At 39.5% G+C, this 18,697-nt stretch overlaps 1 protein-coding gene across 1 annotated transcript; it reads left to right on the top strand.

The window, feature by feature from the left end:
• The first annotated feature begins 691 nt into the window (after window positions 1–691).
• On the top strand, window positions 692–18,472 carry LOC140932716 (uncharacterized). The gene is made up of 10 exons (XM_073382224.1): window positions 692–820; window positions 8,229–9,464; window positions 11,833–12,110; window positions 13,191–13,277; window positions 13,900–14,022; window positions 15,055–15,199; window positions 16,647–16,767; window positions 17,140–17,264; window positions 17,787–17,879; window positions 18,150–18,472. The coding sequence occupies exons 1-10, from the start codon at window positions 757–759 to the stop codon at window positions 18,248–18,250; spliced, it is 2,373 nt and encodes a 790-aa protein (XP_073238325.1). The 5' UTR covers window positions 692–756; the 3' UTR covers window positions 18,251–18,472.
• The last annotated feature ends 225 nt before the right edge of the window (window positions 18,473–18,697 follow it).

Below are 18,697 nucleotides of genomic sequence, written 5' to 3'. Positions count from 1 at the left end.
ATAGTTCCCGCGGTGAGGTCCGGTGCACAAACGTGGCTATTTACACCTAACGCACGCTTAAAATGCAACGGGTTGAATAGCCCACGTTCGATATATTAAAATTCTAACATAACCCCGAGGCTTTAATTCTGATCATTTTTCTACATTTGGTTTGGTTTTCTTTGTGCTCAAGTCTCTTCTGGGAATTGCGAGACAATGGAGTCGTTAGAAATTTGTAATTTTAACCCTAATGCCTCGGAGTCATGTTAGAATTTTAATAATATCGACCGTGGACAATTCGTAACTCTATTCCAAAGATTTCCCCGTTTTTCTTCAGTCTAAGAAATTTGTTTCATGAATTCCAGAAACAAGGCATGTAAACCATTCGTGATGTCTGGAGCAGTCACGGCAAAACTTTTCACTGACAGCTTTTGTAATGGGTGTTGTGTTTTCCGATCTGCGTGACTAATTTTCCGGCCCAACCTCGGTGTGTAAGAACCTTTCAAACTCACGGGTGGCGTAAAACAAAGAAGCCAAAGAAGTAAACACAATAGAACCTAGAAAAACAAAAGGTGCAAAGCAAAGAAAAAGTTCGCAGGTTCTTACACCAAGGTAAACCCAATTTTCCGTGACCGTCAACAGTGTTGAATTTGAGCCTGGCATTTTTTATGCAAATTACGCGTTGTGGCGTGACATTTGCAGCGCTCTGTTCGAGGAATTAGTTGAGCATTTATCGATCAGCATCAACTTAATTACAGGCCGAACTTCTTCCTTATTATGGCGAATACAAAACTGGCTATAGCCAGTGCAGTTTATGCAGGCTGCCTTTTCCTCTGTACAGGTGAGAAGCTTAGAAAACATTCATATGTCTTCAGGGCATGCAAACCAGACTGAACTAGTTTATTACATGACTTTTGTAGATGACATAACACAGGATAACAGCTTTGAGGAAGCAAGTTTCACATTTTTTGAGGCAAAATAGTAGTTGTGGCGTCCCTCAACTTTCGTTACTACAAACTCAATGAAATCGGTGCTTTTTTCGTCTTCTGACACCTTTGTCTCACCGTTTACCGCTGAGCGAGCGAGTTTGTCAGCAAGTTGTTAGACCAAGCTGTCGTTTCGCTTTTTTAAAACACTCAGCTTCGTGTCAGTGAAGGCTTTGCCTCGCTATTAATCGCGTCAGAGGTAGTCTGCGTTTAGAATCACAGTTTTCCCCCCTGAAGAAGCCTAACTTGATGCCGACACAGGACGGTAATGCACCGCTCTTCGCAAAAAAAAACAGAATGAGGAAGAATTGTTGATAAATTAGAAAATGTCAGTGCGAGCAAACCAGAGACTACTAGTATCCTTGTTGCGGTTGTAATAATAGAAACCAATGTTTATTTTTCGACATGCTTGAATTGTGAAATCTTTTTACCTGTCCTTGCACAATACCGACTGTAATAAAAGACTCAAAGTTCAAGCATGCCAGTGTTAATATTTACACCGATGTTTATGTCATTTTGTATTCGATTTAAAGGCCTTTACTTCAAATACTAAATATATATCGATAAAACTAGTTTAACATTTTAACCATTTGCTCCCGATATGAAGACACGAAACGTTTTAATGATTCTAGTGGCCGGCTTGTTGACATTTGCAAGTAAGTGCAAAGTTAATGACCCTGCATGTTCACTTTTGGTTTGTTACCTTAGAGGATTACTATGAAATAAACAATTATTTTTCATTTATCTTAGTCAAGAGCTATGATAAAGATCATGATTATAGCTCTTGTCTTAGTTGATATCAGTTAAGTCTTTTGCCAAGGAACAGGTGTCAGCCGGCTTCATTAAGCTAAGCTGACATCAGTGTGATGTGCGTCCTGTTTTCTTTCATGCAAATACGTTAACATTAGAACGTTTATATGGGGGAAAAGCACCAATTGAGTTGACCAGTCATGGAGACGTTGTTCAAATTATTATTTCTTGAGTGTGCATTTCATTCAAGCATCAAAAGCACCTCTTGTAAAATCCGTGCTTCAGAATACAATGGATTTGTGTTTTGCTTTCGCCTTTCAATCGTATTTTTCTTTCATGTAAATGTTAACAACCCCACATGATGAAAAAGCACTAAAAAATTGAGTTTTTTCAGACTTTTCATTGGAAGCCGTAGGCCAGTAGTTGCTTGCTTAATTGACGTGACATGATTATTTCTATTTACTTTATTTATTTTTTGTTTCGTTACTTTTTAAATGAATTCAATTAAATTCTTTTGTAAGTCAAAACTAATATATTCGCACAGCTTTCCAAAAACTTGATGTATTGTCAGCAACATTCTCTGTTTTGCCAACAAAACTAGTGGTTTCCCAGGAGAATCAGTCGAACTTTTAGAATAATAATTATAATAATTACCAATTTATATAGTGCGTATTTACATATTCTGATCAATAGCGCTTCACAATCATATGTTTAAGAGAAAACGAAAATACATAATACCGTGAGAATAAAATAAACTAAGTTACAAACTATAAAAATACTTCTTAAAAAGATAGGTTTTAAGTCGAGATTTAAAACTGTTAAGTGATGTTGCTTGACGAAACTCCACGGGTAGGCCATTCCAGAGTTTCGGAGCTGCTGCTGAAAATGATCTTGCACCCAATGTTGTAAGCATCTTTCCCTTGGGATCAGGCGGTGTGCGCACTACGATCGCTAAGCATCATGGGCGGTATTCAAAATCTGATCATTTGTGTCAAGATGGCGTGGAGTGAACATCTCGACTGCGGAGTGAATATTCGCGTTAATTACGCTGTAGATATATACGATTTTGCTTTGAATCTCTTCCGGAAGCTCTTGAAAAAGAAAGTCTGTCCAATTCTCAGGGAAAAAACAGTCTCATTCCGTTGATAATTGTATTCTGGTGTATTTTGTTCGTAATCACTTGCATCCTGTTTGCAACTGACCGAGAAAAGTCGGCACAGAAACGCTTTGTTCAAAGCTTCAGTCATGAAAAGCAATGGAGGTAAGACCCGCGGTTCGCCGAAAAGTTTGAATTCACCGTGAAATCAGTGCAACTAATGCTAAGAGGTACTGATATGTATAGCTGTGATATACATACATGTACTCATAAAATACTATGAGCTTCTTCAGAATACCCGGCCACGGTATTTAAACACAGTGAGCTTATTTTGTTTTGTCATTCAGCATTGCAAGATGTTCACTTGCTAGCTGTAACAAGAGACTCGAAGTTGAGGGGGTCATCTTTTCAAGGACTTGTTTCTCTGTTGGCACCAAGTCTGCATTTCGTTTTGCTTAACATCTGTATTTATCATCACGTGAAGACGAGTAAATAAAGTAGAGAGTATTTGTGTACAATGAACTTGGGTCCTCTTTATTGATAATATAACATTGAGCATCTTTATTTGCCCATATATTTTCTATTGGTATGAGTCATAGAATGTCTTATAACTGGATTGAAACTGAAAATGGCATATTTGTGATTACAAAGCCTGATGCAGTCAATAGATTTTAAAAGCTTCAGCCACTATTTGTTTAATGATTGTGTCAGTATGTACAAACACATGTTATCACATATTTTTTGGATTATAAAAACTCTTCAAAATGTGGAATTCATACATGTTTACAAATCTCCTGTAATCAGGGCTGGGGCAACATATCTTGAGACCCCTTTCCTTTCTCCTCACCCCAATTTTATAATTTAAATATGGTGTCATAGGTCTCATCATACTCACAGTCAACTCTGTTATACAGACACTGAGGGACCGTAGAAATTGTCCATCTTAATTTAGAGAAAATTTAAGGGCTTTTTTCCAGGGAACAAAGCAAGCTGTCTGTAATGATGAGCAAGGCTGTGCTCTAAGGAACATTGAAAGGAGCCCAGGTCTCTGAACCTGTAAAATCTAGACTGCCCAGCATATGATTTGTATGAAAAGTCTGAGATTTTCTTGTCACCCAAAAGCAAAAGTTAGGTGCCAGGGGCCACAGGGCTCTGCTAGAGCACAGCCTTGATCAGGTGTCTGTATGAAGCGGTTGTCCGTAAAGAAGGCTTTTGGGTCACCAGTTATTGCAGAGGTGGATCCTAGTAGTACAGTAAAACCCCCTGACTTAGAACCTGAATTTTAAGGACCTGTTAGGCTAAAATATGCCAGATGAGCCCCCTCTATATAAAAACCTGTTTAGCCTAAATTTGAAACAGGTTCTTATTTTTGAAATCTATGAAAAAAATCTGTACACTTGAGCAGAGATAAATCAACATTTAGAATCTTCTTTGGAGACAAAGCTGTCTTATCACTCCAACTGCAATGTAAATGCCAATGTTTAAATTTAAATACATTCCTCTTTTTATGTCCATTCTCACATAACTTCTAATTTAGTATGCAGACTTTATATAAGGAATAAGGGCACAAATACACTTAGCTACATTTCTTCTTCAGAAAATATGAACCCATTTAAAAACATAAATAGCCTAAACTTGTGCTAACTACTATTTATATAAGAATCTCTTTAGGCTTACTTAGTTAATTCATGTTCTTAGTCTCACGATTTTACCGCCTCATTGTTCCACTTTTTCTATTTCCTTTCCCTGTCACCATTTTTTCAGCCTTGGTTTTCCAATATCAAAAGTACATTCAATGATCAAGCAATCTATATTTTGACTAAAGCCACCAAAATATGCAAATTGCTTGATATGTATTAAACAGTGTAAACAGGTAAACAGATTGAATGACATCACTTAGCCTGTGCGGCAGGCATTTCAAAGAAAAGGGAAAGTGGGTCTTGGTGCAAGAGAAATGTGAGGGAGGGAGGGAGGGAAATGCCTGCCATAAACATCGACCAGGTGAATGTTGAAATCACTCCCTCCTTCCTCGTGCACTCTTCGCATTTCTCGTGTGCCCAAAACCCCTTTCCCTTTCCTTTTAAATGCCTGCTACAGAGGCTAATCACCACTGAATAAAACAGGGACTAGGCAAGAAACTGACAAAGTCATAACATCCACACAACAACACACACCAATCTTGGAAGTAGATTATGATTTTCTTTTCTCAAGAGTGATGTGCATATTTCTCTGAATAAAAAAAAAATGCAAGCTTGGTGGATGTTATGAAACTCTTCTTCTACACTGCACTATTCTTGCAATTCTCCCAAAAACCATTTTTCATAAAGGATGGCTGGTTTCAAAATGCACAGGGCCTAACTGTTTAATCAAACTTATCATATTTTAATTTAATACCTGTAATTCTTATCCTACTGATTTTATACCTGCATAAAGGGAATCACATGTATGACTGCAATTTTATTATGCTTTTTTTAGTCCTATTACAAAAACAGACATTCCTACATCAGAGTACTCATCAGCCTATTTATATACCAATTTCGAACATTTTATGCTCACCTAATGCTATTGTCTGGAGGAACCAGTCGCCGCTGCCCCGCTATTTTGTGATCAGCTTGTGATTACAACAGTAACACTTCCAGTAACATGTCACATTGGTCTTCGCGAGGCTACATTTTCTCATGAAAACATGCCGGTTTCAATTCGGAAAAAGTGTCACAAAACGTGGGGCGCGTTGGGGAGCGATAAGAAATTAGCGTAGAACAAGGTTTGTAGAAACACTTACAACTATCTCCTACTTTCCACGGGCAATATAATGGAAATTGTAGCTTCTTAAAAACCGGGTTCAAATTTCATGCTCTTACAGGAGGAATCTTCGGGCTCCACGTTTTAGATTGAAATGAAGAATATTGATTTGTTTTTCTTCACAGAAAAAATCTAAACAAATATTAGCTTATGAAATCTAGAAAAACGATCTAAGGAAAGAACTGTATCTATTGAAAAGTAAAGCATATAACCTGCGAAATTTCTCGACCTTCGCCGCCATCTTGAAAATTTTGATTCCACAATGCATCGCGATCGTAGTGCGCACACCACCTGCCTTGGGATGGTCCAATAAGAGCTTACCAGTAGACCTTGGATTATATAATGATTTCGATTTTATACTAATAAGATCGCTAAGATAAGTTGGCGCTAGGCCATAAATACATTTGAAAGTCAAAAGTAAAACTTTATAGTCAATACGCAAAGAAACCGGCACCCAAATAGGAGAGCTTGCTCGCAGGCTACGGCAGCCAGTGCAGCTCGTAAAGCGCCGGTGTAATGTGAGAAAACTTTCCGATGCCAAGAATAAGTCTTGCTGCTGCATTTTGTGCGCGCTGTAATTTAGCGATCTGCGCCTTTGGTAAGCCAAACAATAAACCATTACGAAAGTCAAGACGGCTGGTTATAAAGGCATGAACCAAAGTAATTAAAGAATCTCTCGACAGGTATTTCTTAATACGTCTCAAGTTGTGTAAATGATAAAATGCCGCATTACAAGCCTTGTTTATATGATCAGTCATGCTTTGAGTTGCTGTCAAACCACGATCCAAGGTTTTTAAAACATGGGCTTGGACTGATACGATTATTGCCCATAGTAATGGAACACGTATCTAGTTTTTAGCCGGTAGGAACCTGTAATTTTAATACTAGTCGAATGTGGCTCATAAACAGAATCCACGGATCCGTCTTAATTTATGCGGAATAAATATAAAAGAACACACAACAGCCGGCGCTGACCAAAATTGGAATATGCTTTGGTGCCGGGATTCCATCTCTGACGTCAGTTTGTCAATGACTGTATATATAAACGACGGACGTCACACAAGACAGAGGCGCGGAGCTTACAATGTAGCTGTCTTAGCATCTTGGCGATCCAGGAATATGACCAAAGAGTTCACTGGCCCGCGAAGAAGACAATAACAAAATTACTGCCTAAAATGATTGGTAGAATGCACATATCAATGAATGTCAACTGCTTTTTGAGGAGTCTGCATGAAAAAAGACAATTTTTTGAACTATGGTAACAATTACATTGCGTACTAATATATCACTACAAAATATTTTAATTATTAAATATTTAAAAAAGATGGTAACTCTTGTAACTTATTATTTACCATTTTCATATAGACCATAACGCGCTTTGTTTACCCCTCAAAATTTTGCATAACTATTGTTTTCAATTTCTCCTGGGTATTACAGTCATCCCAAGAAAAATCCAAGACAATGTTTATGCAAAAGATTGGGGGGGGGGGGGGGCGGGGGGGTGGTGGGGTAAGCAAGGTGCATTATTGTATATTTGTCTATGTGAAAATGGTGAATTGTAAGAAAAAGCTCAGCTCCATAACTCTTCTCTTAGCTAATAAAGTACAATGGTAATGAAGCGCGTCAGACTTCTTTGTTTTATGTTTTTGTGAACCTGACGGTGCACGAAGTTCTTTTTGACCAATAAAAACGTTGCGTTTTATTTACAGAAAACAGAGAATTGTGTACCGTCCGGCAGCTTCCAGCAAGGACTGTATTAAACCATTGTTTTTATCTCTTTTGCTTGCCGCACCTTTCAAAACCAGTCTCCTCTATTATCCATGATCTACTTAACGAGAGGCGAGCTTAGAGTCATAGTAACTTGCTTTCTTTGCATCTGAAACGCGATAATATAAAATCATACAAAGTCTAGAAGATTATTAATTTATTATTATACCGAACTACACTATCCACAGGGCCCGGTTCCTGAAAGACCGATTGGCGATGATCCAGGATTAAAATTTTGTTCCAGTTTTTGTATTTACTTTCCTATACATTGCTTAATGTAACATGACTGTATCTCAGAGTAAAGCTAGGCTCAACAGTATTTTGTAAGCTTGAGTTACATGCTCTAAGACAAGAAAACCGTGCTTAAGATTAGACTTAGTCTTGGTTTAAACTAAAACAACTTTGAGGAACCAGGTCCTGGATATTATCCCTCCTCGTTATCCACCTAAGAGCTTGAATGAATAGGGCCAGGTGGTTATAAAAATTTAGCTGAACGATTTAGTTCCTCTAAAATGATTTACTAAGAATCGCATATCATTTATTAAAGTGAAAAAGTACGTACAAATGTGTACGTTTTTGGCTCATTTAAACATTTTAACCTGACAAAAGTGTAGCAAAAATTCTGAGAATAGCTGCGCAGCTATGGCAAACATGGAAGCCAAGAATTATTGTATTCAATCGAATCCAGGCTATAGGTACCTCATAGACGCGAAAACTCGGGAAACGGGTATTTCAACAAAAGCGGAATTGGATAATCGATTGAAGGCCTACTGTCCCCTTGTCGTGCAAGAATTTAGATTTATAATAAGTCCATTGCCAGGTTACAATCTCTTTCAATTTAATTTCAGGTCTTGTCTCCTCGTCCTCCCATAATGACCATGGTTTAAAAGCTGTTTTCAGCATGGGCGGAATAAAGGGTGACGTCTTTTTTTCTCAGCCTCAAGTTAACGGCCCCACAAGTGTTATTGTCAACTTAACTGGCGTCGACGAAACTCTGATGTGGAGCATTAAAGAGCTGCCAATGATCTACGATGGTAATGCGGCCTTCAGCTGTAACTCAAGCGCAGTGGGAGCAGTGTTTGATCCTGAGATGGCCATGAAAGCTGAAGACTACGCCACCCAGTGTAGGTTTGGCAGTAATTCAAGATTTGAGGCCTGCGCAGTTGGAGACTTGGGGAAAATGCTTGGAGACATAACACCGGGTAATGCAGAAATGAATCACACAGATCAGAACTTGGTCATTCCAACTAGAGGACCTCGCAGCATTATGGGTAGGACACTTGTGCTTTACAGCGGCGACACTCCCAAAGCATGCGCACTAATACGTCCTAATCAACACATGATAACAACTGCTGTAGCTGTTTTCAAGGCTCCAGTTGCGGGATTTATCTATTTGAGACAAGCGAATCAGAACTCGGATACTTCTATTTTTGTTGATCTCTTTTTTGTCAACGATGCACAATCATCCAACCAGTTTACTTGGCAAATAAACCAAGGAGTGGTCGACGTTGACTCCTCAGACCACACAACCTACTGCAAGACACTGGGTGAGAGGTTCAACCCTACAAACAGCAACGGTGAAAACTGTAACCAGACCATGCATGACAATTGTCCCATTGGTGACCTGTCTTCCAAGCATGGAGATGTCAAAGTTTCCTTGGCAACCCCAACGCAATCACAAAGTAAAGTGGCCTTCACCGACACTAACTTGCCCTTAAGTGGTGCTAACTCTGTTATCGGTAAAACGATAGTTTTGTTTTCAGTAAGCGACCCAGGAAAGCCAATCGCCTGCGCAAAGATCATGACTCTCAAACGAAAGGAGTTTGAAGTTTCTTTTGATGCTCAAGTCAATGATGGTGTAAGTGGATCTATCAAGTTTACTCAGGCATCTCCCTTTGATCCCACAACAAGTGTATTCAGCCTAAGTGGTCTCGCCAACAAAGCTGAAGGGTATCACATACACGCTTATCCAAGTCCCGAGTACAAGCATTTGTCCGCAAAGGATTCGTGTTCTGGACTTATCGCAGGAGATCACTGGAATCCATTCAACATCAATATCAAGACAAGCCCTCCTGCAGGGACAGGTAATTAGCTTCTTTTTTTTATTTTAAACTAGCTTTTACAAGGTCAATACTTAATCAAGAGAAAAGTCAACGAGAATGTATAAAATGATGACCAAATGGAATTCAAAATGCTCTGATCTTTTGACGAATTCTCTCCGTAAATTCTTTAAGGAACTATCCTGGTATGGAGATCGGTTTGGAGAACTGGATATTGAGACTTAAAGGGTAACCATAGACTTTCTCTAAGTCCTTCGCTTCTCATTTCCGGTTTCGTGTAGTTGGCCCCCGCGCGAAGGACTTTTATCCCCTGCAGCACGCCAAATTTCCTACTGTAGGTTTTATCACATCACGAACGGCTAATGCGCCGTCAATCAAACCCGATCACGCCACATGAAACGTGTCTTGAACTATTTTGATCCAAATTTAAATTGACGTTTTACCTTCCTCCATTGAGTACTTTACGAAGGTCAGATTTTCCTGGCAACCACTTAGCGAAAAAACATTACCGACTTGTTTCGTTTTGAGCGCGCGCACTACAAAGTTTTTATTTTTTATATTTTCTTTCATGCGAATGCAAACCTCGCAACGAGCCCGAAACGTCTGGAAACTGAACTCACAAATATCCCAAGACGGCACTTTTGTTCATTACCCGTTTTTTGTATTGAACATTCCTTTATTTACTTCAGCTTTCTCTTATCGGAATTGTTTTCCGTCATTTGTTTGCTTTTACATACTTTCACAGCTCGCGAGGACACACGCACGCGACAACACACGCGACAGGGAAGCAAATAGTTCGCGCCAAAATGACGTCACTTGATGCGATTTTATGTAGGGGAAACAAGTCGAGCTTTCGCTCTCTTGCTCGCTTTTGCCGCAGAAAACATAAAAAATCTACCCCTCGCGCTTCGCGCTCGTGAAAAAATTTGAGCTCGACTTGTAGGCAAGTCTAGGGTTAACGCTGTTGCGACTTCTGTTTCGTGCTACACATCCTATGCACGTTTTGCAAAGTATCACGGAAATTATCGCAAATGTGCATGCAAACTCTCGCGGGAATGTTAAAGTTACGCTCACTGGTGCATGCCAAAAAATTGCCTCTGAATAGCAAGGGAAACGCTAAGTTCATTCCTCAAGGTTTGGGTAAATTATGATCAACGCTTTTTACTAAGCGATTCCCTCAAACAGCACCGTCAAACCTGAAAACCTTGGACTTCAATTCGGAAAAATTAAGGAATCCTTTAATTCGAATTTTAAGATGCCAAATAGTCCATAACGTGTGTAACAGAGAATGGGCATTCATTTGATACCATATGCATTCTACAGTAGAGATACGTATCTTGAACAACCTCCTACTTTTAATGCTACCTATTGAGATAAATGTTGCCTCATACATCTTATTTTGTATCTCAAAGATCTCTAAGTCAACGGGATTTTTTAACCCTTTAAGCCCTAAGAGTGGTCAGCATGAAATTTCTCCTTATAATGTCAATGCTTTAGAAAACAGAGTGGTGATGAGAATTGAGGGAAGTGTAATTGATACTTCAACAAATTCTCCCTACTACTTCTATTGAAAACGTATAGGGACAACAAATGCGAATAATAATTTTAATATTAGGGTTAAAAGGGTTGAGAAGTCATAGCTGAGACGACATTGCGGAGAACGGCACAGCCATTGCTTTGCATGGTAGCCTGAGAAAACACTAGAACCGACATCTCAAGACGCCACCACTGGTTTCCTTAAGTAACGACGACGGCGACGGCAACAAGAACGGCAAAAAAGCAATAGGTTTGGATTAGCAAAACAACAACTTTGCAAGTGCATCACGCTTTTTTGTCATTTCCGGATTAACCGTCGTTGCACGACTACAACGTGAAAGTGCCTTAAATTTCACGTTTTGTCGAGGAAGGAAACACAAGACAACAACTTTCTTTTTCTTTTCCTGAACTTTGATACAGTCCTTTAGAATTCAACTCCAGAAAAAATTGCCAACTTTTGACGAATTAAACGAGATGGAATAAGCGCGATAAAGTTTGAAGCAGCGCGAATTCACTTTTTAAATGACGTTTTCCTAGCCGTCGCCGTCGTTAATTTGTTGCTTAAACTCCCTGTTACGTCTGAGAAACGACTGCAGATCGAGATTCCATACTGATGAAACTTTTCGAAAGCCAACTGTTTGTTTGATTGGTTCTGCCCGGCGTTGCTGATCGGCTCTTGCTTTACGTTCATAATCCTTGTTACTCGCGCATGAGAATTTCAACTTTTGAAATTTTGAAATGAAATAACTGCAAAGATCACATATTATGTTTCGTCTTCTAAGACGTGCAAACAGCGATTTTTCACCTTGTGAAAACTTAACAAATAGGGTACTACACAATTTTGTCTATTTTCTAGGAACGGACGATGAATATGAAATCGGCGACTTGAGTGGAAAATACGGATCCTTTTTAAACCTTACAGAGTACATCGAACAGCACGAGGATTATAACCTGCCACTGTTTGGAAGGTACAGTATCCAGGGCCGTTCGCTTGTTATCCATAAACTGAAAAAAGACGGAAACAAGCGATGGGTTTGTAACAATCTCATGCCAGTAAATGATGCAGGGACTTTGTATTTCATGAAAGCTAGTGCAAATTTTACTGGACCGGCACTGTCAGGAATGATTTTAATGGTGAGTTGACATAACAGTGACTTCACATGTATCTGTAGCATTGTAAACCATTATTTCAAACACTCCATTCTGGCACTACTACTAGGGAGCAATAGAAACGACGACTGCGACAGCAACGAAAAAAAAAAAAAGAAGAAAAGAACATTTTTTTTACTAGTAGCAAACTTTCTGGTACTTTTCTTTGCTCCCATTGCATGTAACCCCGAAAACCTGATGTTAAAGTGCCTTAGCCCCTGTTATATGGCAAAGGGGGTGGCCCTCTCAGCCGAGTAAGCTCTAGCGCACGTTCATATGAGAAAATATTCAATCCTTTTGCCCAAGACAAGAGCACTCGCGCATGTTCTGATTGTCTCGCCTTCGCCGAGCTGACCCGGCTGGGTGAGCCAAAGTGTTTATATAGGGAAAAGTTACCCTCCCTAACATTAGAAAAGGGTGACCGCTACGCTAGTCAGAGTAAATTCAGGCGTTTCTGGAGGAAATGGAGATCATTTGGTGTCCGTTTAAGAGAGTTTTCATTTAAAGATAATTTTTCATTGACTACTTATTTCTTGCTCTTTTCACACCAGTAAATTTTACAGACTGCCGAGGATACTGCTTGTTTGCGGACCGTCGAACCTCACAACGGCCATGTCGGCTGACAAGAATAAAAACGTCTTTTTCCGCTAGAAACTAAACTCATTTTCATGCAAATTCTGCAAAAAAAATGTTTTATTTTGTTAACTAACATGGCTGCCTTGTAACTTTGGTGCAAACCAAGAGTACCCCATCGGCAAGAACATTAACCCTTTAATTCCCAAGAGTGACCAACATCAATTTTCTCCAAACCGGAAAGGAAACATTATGAGAACTGGTGAGCACCAAAGAAAAAGTGCTTTGATCTCTATTAAATTCTCCCAACTAATTCTCTAAGAAAATGCATGGAGATGAGTCTGGAGAATTTGTATGGGGATATTGCGGCTTAAAGGGTTAACACGAGAACATTAAACTCCTGAATCAGTGTTCTGACTAAGAGTTTTATGTGGCTGAAATGAACATTGCTTGTCATTTATTCAAGTTAAGCGTAAAATTTTCTTTTACTAGGATCAGTACTTTTCAAGCGAGGAGAATACTGCTGCTGAAGAGTCCACTATTTTCGTTGAAATCATGAATGCAACCCAAGCACCGGTCGTAAGTTATTCTACATTGTTATGCAGATAGTCGTTAATTATGCTTATATCTCTATGCGTTTTGTCCTCGTGCCTACAATGAAACGGTCAAAAGCGAAGGTTTTCGATAGTGGAGGTTTATGGCAACGGGGGTTTACGAGAACGCAGGGCAAGATTTTTATGGACGGTCGGCGGTAAAAATTTTCAAAAAGGCTTGGACGTAATAACATCACTTGCATAACCCGGCTTCGATCCTGAGTGACCAGAGAAAATACAAGAAATATACACTCTAAAACCATTATTTTATTTCCTCTGAACTGAATTTTTCATTTGAATTCAAATTTGTTTGTTACACTATAATCTTCTTCACTTTCGGAGTTCGATTCTAGAAGCAAGTTAAAAAACGGAGTGAATAGACGAGAACATAACTGGCTGTTTAACTGAATTCGCGACTTGATAACCAGCGGGTAACGACAGCGCGCGAAATTTATGCGTTTTTGATGTTAGTATGGCAGCCTGTGCTAAATAAGAAAGAGAAAGGATCCGTAAGTTTTCCAGTCGGGAATATACTAACTGCATTTTCTTCATTCATAACCTTCTCTCCTATATTGCCCGTCAACTAGTGTTATTTTCTTTGTCATCAGATCGGTTACCATAAGTGGGACGTACGTAGCAATCCTGTTGGTAACGATGCTACTGCTGCTGATTCCAGCAAGAGGTGCCAGAGTTTGGATGGACAGTTTAATCCCTATAATGTTTTTACTGAGGTAAGGTTCCTGAAGCTGCCGGTAGAAATAAATTAATTTACAACAAACCTTTCCTAACATAAAGGGCTTTCACAGGAACTGATAATGAACAGTCGAACCTCCCGTAAGCGACCACCCAAAATGCTTATATTTAGTGATCGCTAACGGTAATTGAATCACATTCAGAGAAATGGTCCCGACACATCTACTTGTTGGAAGAGAAATTAAATATGCACTTTCTAAGTTATGTAAACATGTACGGTTCAATTCCATGTTTTTGGCACTGAAAGTTCATCGTACACCTTATGCATCTCAGTGGCCGATCCAGGGGAGGGGCCCGGGAGACCCGCCCCGCCCCCTTATTTTTAGACCAAACTATTTTTTTTGGAGACCAGGCCCCTCTCTTATGGATGACCCCTCCCCCCCCCCCCCCACCCCCTTATCTGAAGGTCTGGACCCGCCACTGTATCTTCTATCGTGGTACATACAGCGAACAAAGAGACCATACTATGTGTCAAGTGGTCTCTCACAGAAGAGCAAAAACAATGGAAAACTATAGAATCGTCAGACCCGAAAAGAGGTCGTGGTCGCTTACCAGAGGTGGTCGTTTTAGAGAAATTCTAAAATTCTGTAGGGCGTTGACTGGGAAAAATTTGGTGTCAGTTTTGGATCCGTGGTCGTGTTGGAGGGTGGTCGCTTACGAGAAGTGGTGGTCGCATATGGAGGTTCGACAGTATCATGTTTATTCACTTCTATTGTTTGTATCCTCTGGGCCTCAAAACTGTTTTCATGACGCGGTTAATGCACAGCATAATTCGCTGCATATTCTTTTAGGTTATGAGACTTTGTTTAAGTTATGAAGACAAGTGCAACTCGAAGCAGTCGACGGACTTTGTTTAAATATAAGCTAGCAAAAAAAACTGTGTTTTCAGCAAAATAATTATAACATAACAGAAAAGGGGATACAATTCAGCAAAAGGAAATGAAAAATAAGTACGTCATTCCTTCTTGTCAATGGGAATTGTTTTGTAATATATGTTGCTTATTATTCAGGGAAACTACCCCTCTGCTTGTGGCCCAACAAACATGCTTCGCTGTCAGTCAGGAGACATGAGCAAAAAACACGGAGTATATATGGTGGGCGAAGGTCGACAACTGTACAATGATGTTAGCCTGCCATTGTTTGGCCACAATTCAGGTGCGAGTCTTTCTGTCGTAAGGTATTTGATGCCGCTCAACTAAAAGGGGTATAGGTGTTCAGTGTTGAAACGTAAAAGATCCAGTCTCCTCTTACAGAGTAATAAAAAATAGTCACTCTAAAAGAGCTCTCTTAGAAATTCCCCCTTAAAAGGCTATACCTAATTAGTATATTCAACTAGTGGTCTATTATCAATGCTGCGTTCTGATTGGTTAAGCTACTGCTAGGCCATATGTTAAGCCCTTTAGTAGCGAAAAGCGCCGACTTTTTGGCGGCAAAAAAGGATTAAAGTCTATTGTAGCTTTAACTTGCTAAAGTTGTTTTGTCTTGATATTTTTGACCAACTAGTTGGAGTTTACTAAAACAATTATTCCTCTCGTCCTCATGGCCTCTGATTCGATAGCCCATTCGGCCTTCGGCCTCCTAGGCTATTGACTCAGAGCCCATTCGGGCTCGAGGAATAATTGTTAAATAAGTGGATAGGGATTAATTCACAAAGGGGAAGGATTGCGGAATATCAAAATATCAACACGGTGTTGTTATTGAAATTTGTATGAGAAAAATGATGGTGAATATTATATCAAAAAATGATATAAAAGACGATGGTGGTGATTGACATTATGAGAGTCTTATGATATTTCCGCTTCTCTCTCCGTTAATCACTTTCTCTCTGGTAGCACACTTGTCAATACAGTAAACTTGAACAAAACGGGGGCCACCAAGAAATTGCTAGAGTACGTAAGATCTGTTACATCGAGTGAGCCAAAAAATACTCCAATCTGGAGTCAGTCTGTTCCAGCCAAATGAGGACATACATCTGTCTTACAGTGCTGCCCTGGTCTGTTGAGTTCTTGCAAAGCTGAGGTTTTAACGTGTTATTAACTTTAATGCTATTCGCTTGTTAACAAACTGAGCTGTCTGTAATAGAAGCCTTTCCACAAGAAGAGGATCAACTGTGTTGTCAAATCGAAGAAAATTTTCATTGAATGCCCCTTGATTTGTCAGGGTTTCATCCAAAAACAGTCAAGATTTGTTTCCAGTTTTCTTCTTTCTTGATGGGATTAGAAGTTGCAATTCATTTCTGGCAGTTTGCTATTTAACCCACAATGGAGGTCAAAAGTGTTAGGACCTTTCCAGTGATATTAGTAAAACTAGCGACCCCTCCCCTGTCACCCCAAACAAAGTTGAATTTTGAGCAAAATTGGGCGGAAAGGAGTGCTTTTTTTGGCCACAAGATTGCTGGGGGAAGTGAGGGGACGACGGGTTGAACCCAAAAATTTTCATTAGGAGCGGAGTGCTACGTAGCAATTACTTGAAAGAGCTTTTTCACACAGTCCCAAGTTCTTTTGTCCTCCATTGGAGACTTGAACCTCTACTAATCATATCACCTTGCAAGGCTACTTGTTAAAAAAAAAGATCGATCACTTGTTGTCATTTGTTTTCTCAGTTGTCGGCCATGGTATAGTATTGCACCGACAAGATAGCATTGGTTGTGCGAACATTGAGGCTGACTCATCGCTGTTTGTGGAAAAGTCTCTGGAATTTGTTAAAGCTAGCTCCTTTTCCAAGTGAGTATAACCTCATGTATTAGAAATTATTTTTAACTGGGCATCATTTTCAGAGAATTAAGGCGTCTCAAGGTTCGTTATGGCATTGATTTGCTAGTACAGAGAACTCAGCTTGGTTATGATATTCGATGTTCGTAACTTCTAACTCAACACAACTCATAAAAAACTTAATGAATGTCACGTCGACCTTAGGATTTCTGGATCCCAGCCTTATCAGGTTGGCTTTCCTTAGAAAAAACACTTTGTTTCACTTGTCTTTCTTCACCCAGGTGAATGACCCAGAACCGCATTAGTTTCCGCCAATTAGTGTTGTCCAATAGGCCTTTGGAAGCTAGCCCAGAAGCTTAGCCTAAGTTTTTCCTTTCTTTTCAGGGCTCATTTTGCAGACGTCGTGTCCAAAGCGTTGAATATTCCAAAGTGGCGATTGTTCAACATTCATACAGAGAAAGCCGAGAATGACAAGTGCCAAATAGCCAAGTTTGGGATCATTGGCAAAGGTATGCCATTGTAACGACGTAAAACTCTCCAGGATTTACAGAAGCTATAGCTGGCGTTCACATGACGACATCAAAATTCTAAAATAAAGAATTATCGATCCTCCTGAGTTTTACGTTCATGAAGTAGTAGAGCAGCTGAAAACTAATATTCATACAAATTCTCACCTCAAAAGGGCTCTTGGTTTTGTAATATAGTGCGGTTGAATTTCTAAGCTTTTGTATCTGCCTGGACACCAACATGGCGTCTCCATACAAAACGCAAAACATTTGGGTAAATCATTTCCTCGAATATCTCTCATATGAAAAATTGCAGTGGCCTGAATTTTTGCGAGGATCTTTGCATATTCACTTCCTTTCATATCCCAGATTCTGGACCTAATCCATTGAACGGTTTTGATTTTTTGATGGCGTGACGGTGAAAGCCAGCACTTTGTTATTTGCTATTCCAATAATTCCGATACATAGATATAGGTGTATTAAAACCTCTAACCACTGAACTCCGCATATCAACGGAAATTGCAGGTAATCAACTCCACGAGCCGGAGAGAAAATTTAAGGAGGTTTTAAATTCCAACCCCGACGCCTTCGACAAGTATCGTCCGAGCGACGACTGTGGTGAGTTCAATGAATTTTTTTTTATTATCAAGTCAAAATTAACCATCCTTTTATTTGTGACAAGACCCCTTCAAAGCCGCGTATGAATAGAAAGACACTGGAATGACTGAAGTTCGGAGGGAATTCACGGGGCAGGTATCCGTTTGGGGAGGTGTCCCTAAAGAGGGCCCGTAGAACTGAGTTTCCTAGAAACGACGATTGAAGCCACTACAGGTTAATGAATGATGACTTGATGTGGTTACTGACTTTCCGTTTCATCCTTTTTTACAGCACCCGAAACAAGTGGAGCTCGTCATAACTCCGTGGACATCTATACTCTGGGGATGGTTGTAATGGCTATCCTTTATGCGAGGAAGCTGAAAGTGTTTTGAATTCAAATAATAAGCTTGATGAGTTCTTTGTCAATTATCGCAGCAAATTACATTAAATGGGCACACGACGATTGCACCAAATAAAACTAAAACCACTGCCTAGAATTTAGATGGACAAATATTACTGCACAAGCACAAGCGGGAAAATGCTTTAATTCATGAGCATAAATCCTGTAAATAAAATTACAGTAATTTGCTAAATAAAATTCCAATTTTAATTTACATGTTTTGATTTATTTTGACAATAAGTTGGTGAGGGTGGGCCAGTTTGGGCAGGTAAGGGGTCGATATCTCGATGAAGATAATCAGATTCCCGTTGAAGTAGAATTAACTATGATCATGAGTTGATTTTTAAAATCGATTGCTAATTATTAGGTCACCTCCAAATAAATCCAGTTATTATTCAATGAAAATATTTCTCCGTTTGTGATTGGCTAAAAGCACACG

This window comes from Porites lutea, chromosome 4 (assembly GCF_958299795.1).
Source record: "Porites lutea chromosome 4, jaPorLute2.1, whole genome shotgun sequence".
In the NCBI taxonomy this organism is placed as follows: Eukaryota; Metazoa; Cnidaria; class Anthozoa; order Scleractinia; family Poritidae; genus Porites; species Porites lutea.
Note: the sequence above shows the minus strand (reverse complement) of the source record. Positions and strands in the feature narration are given on the sequence as shown.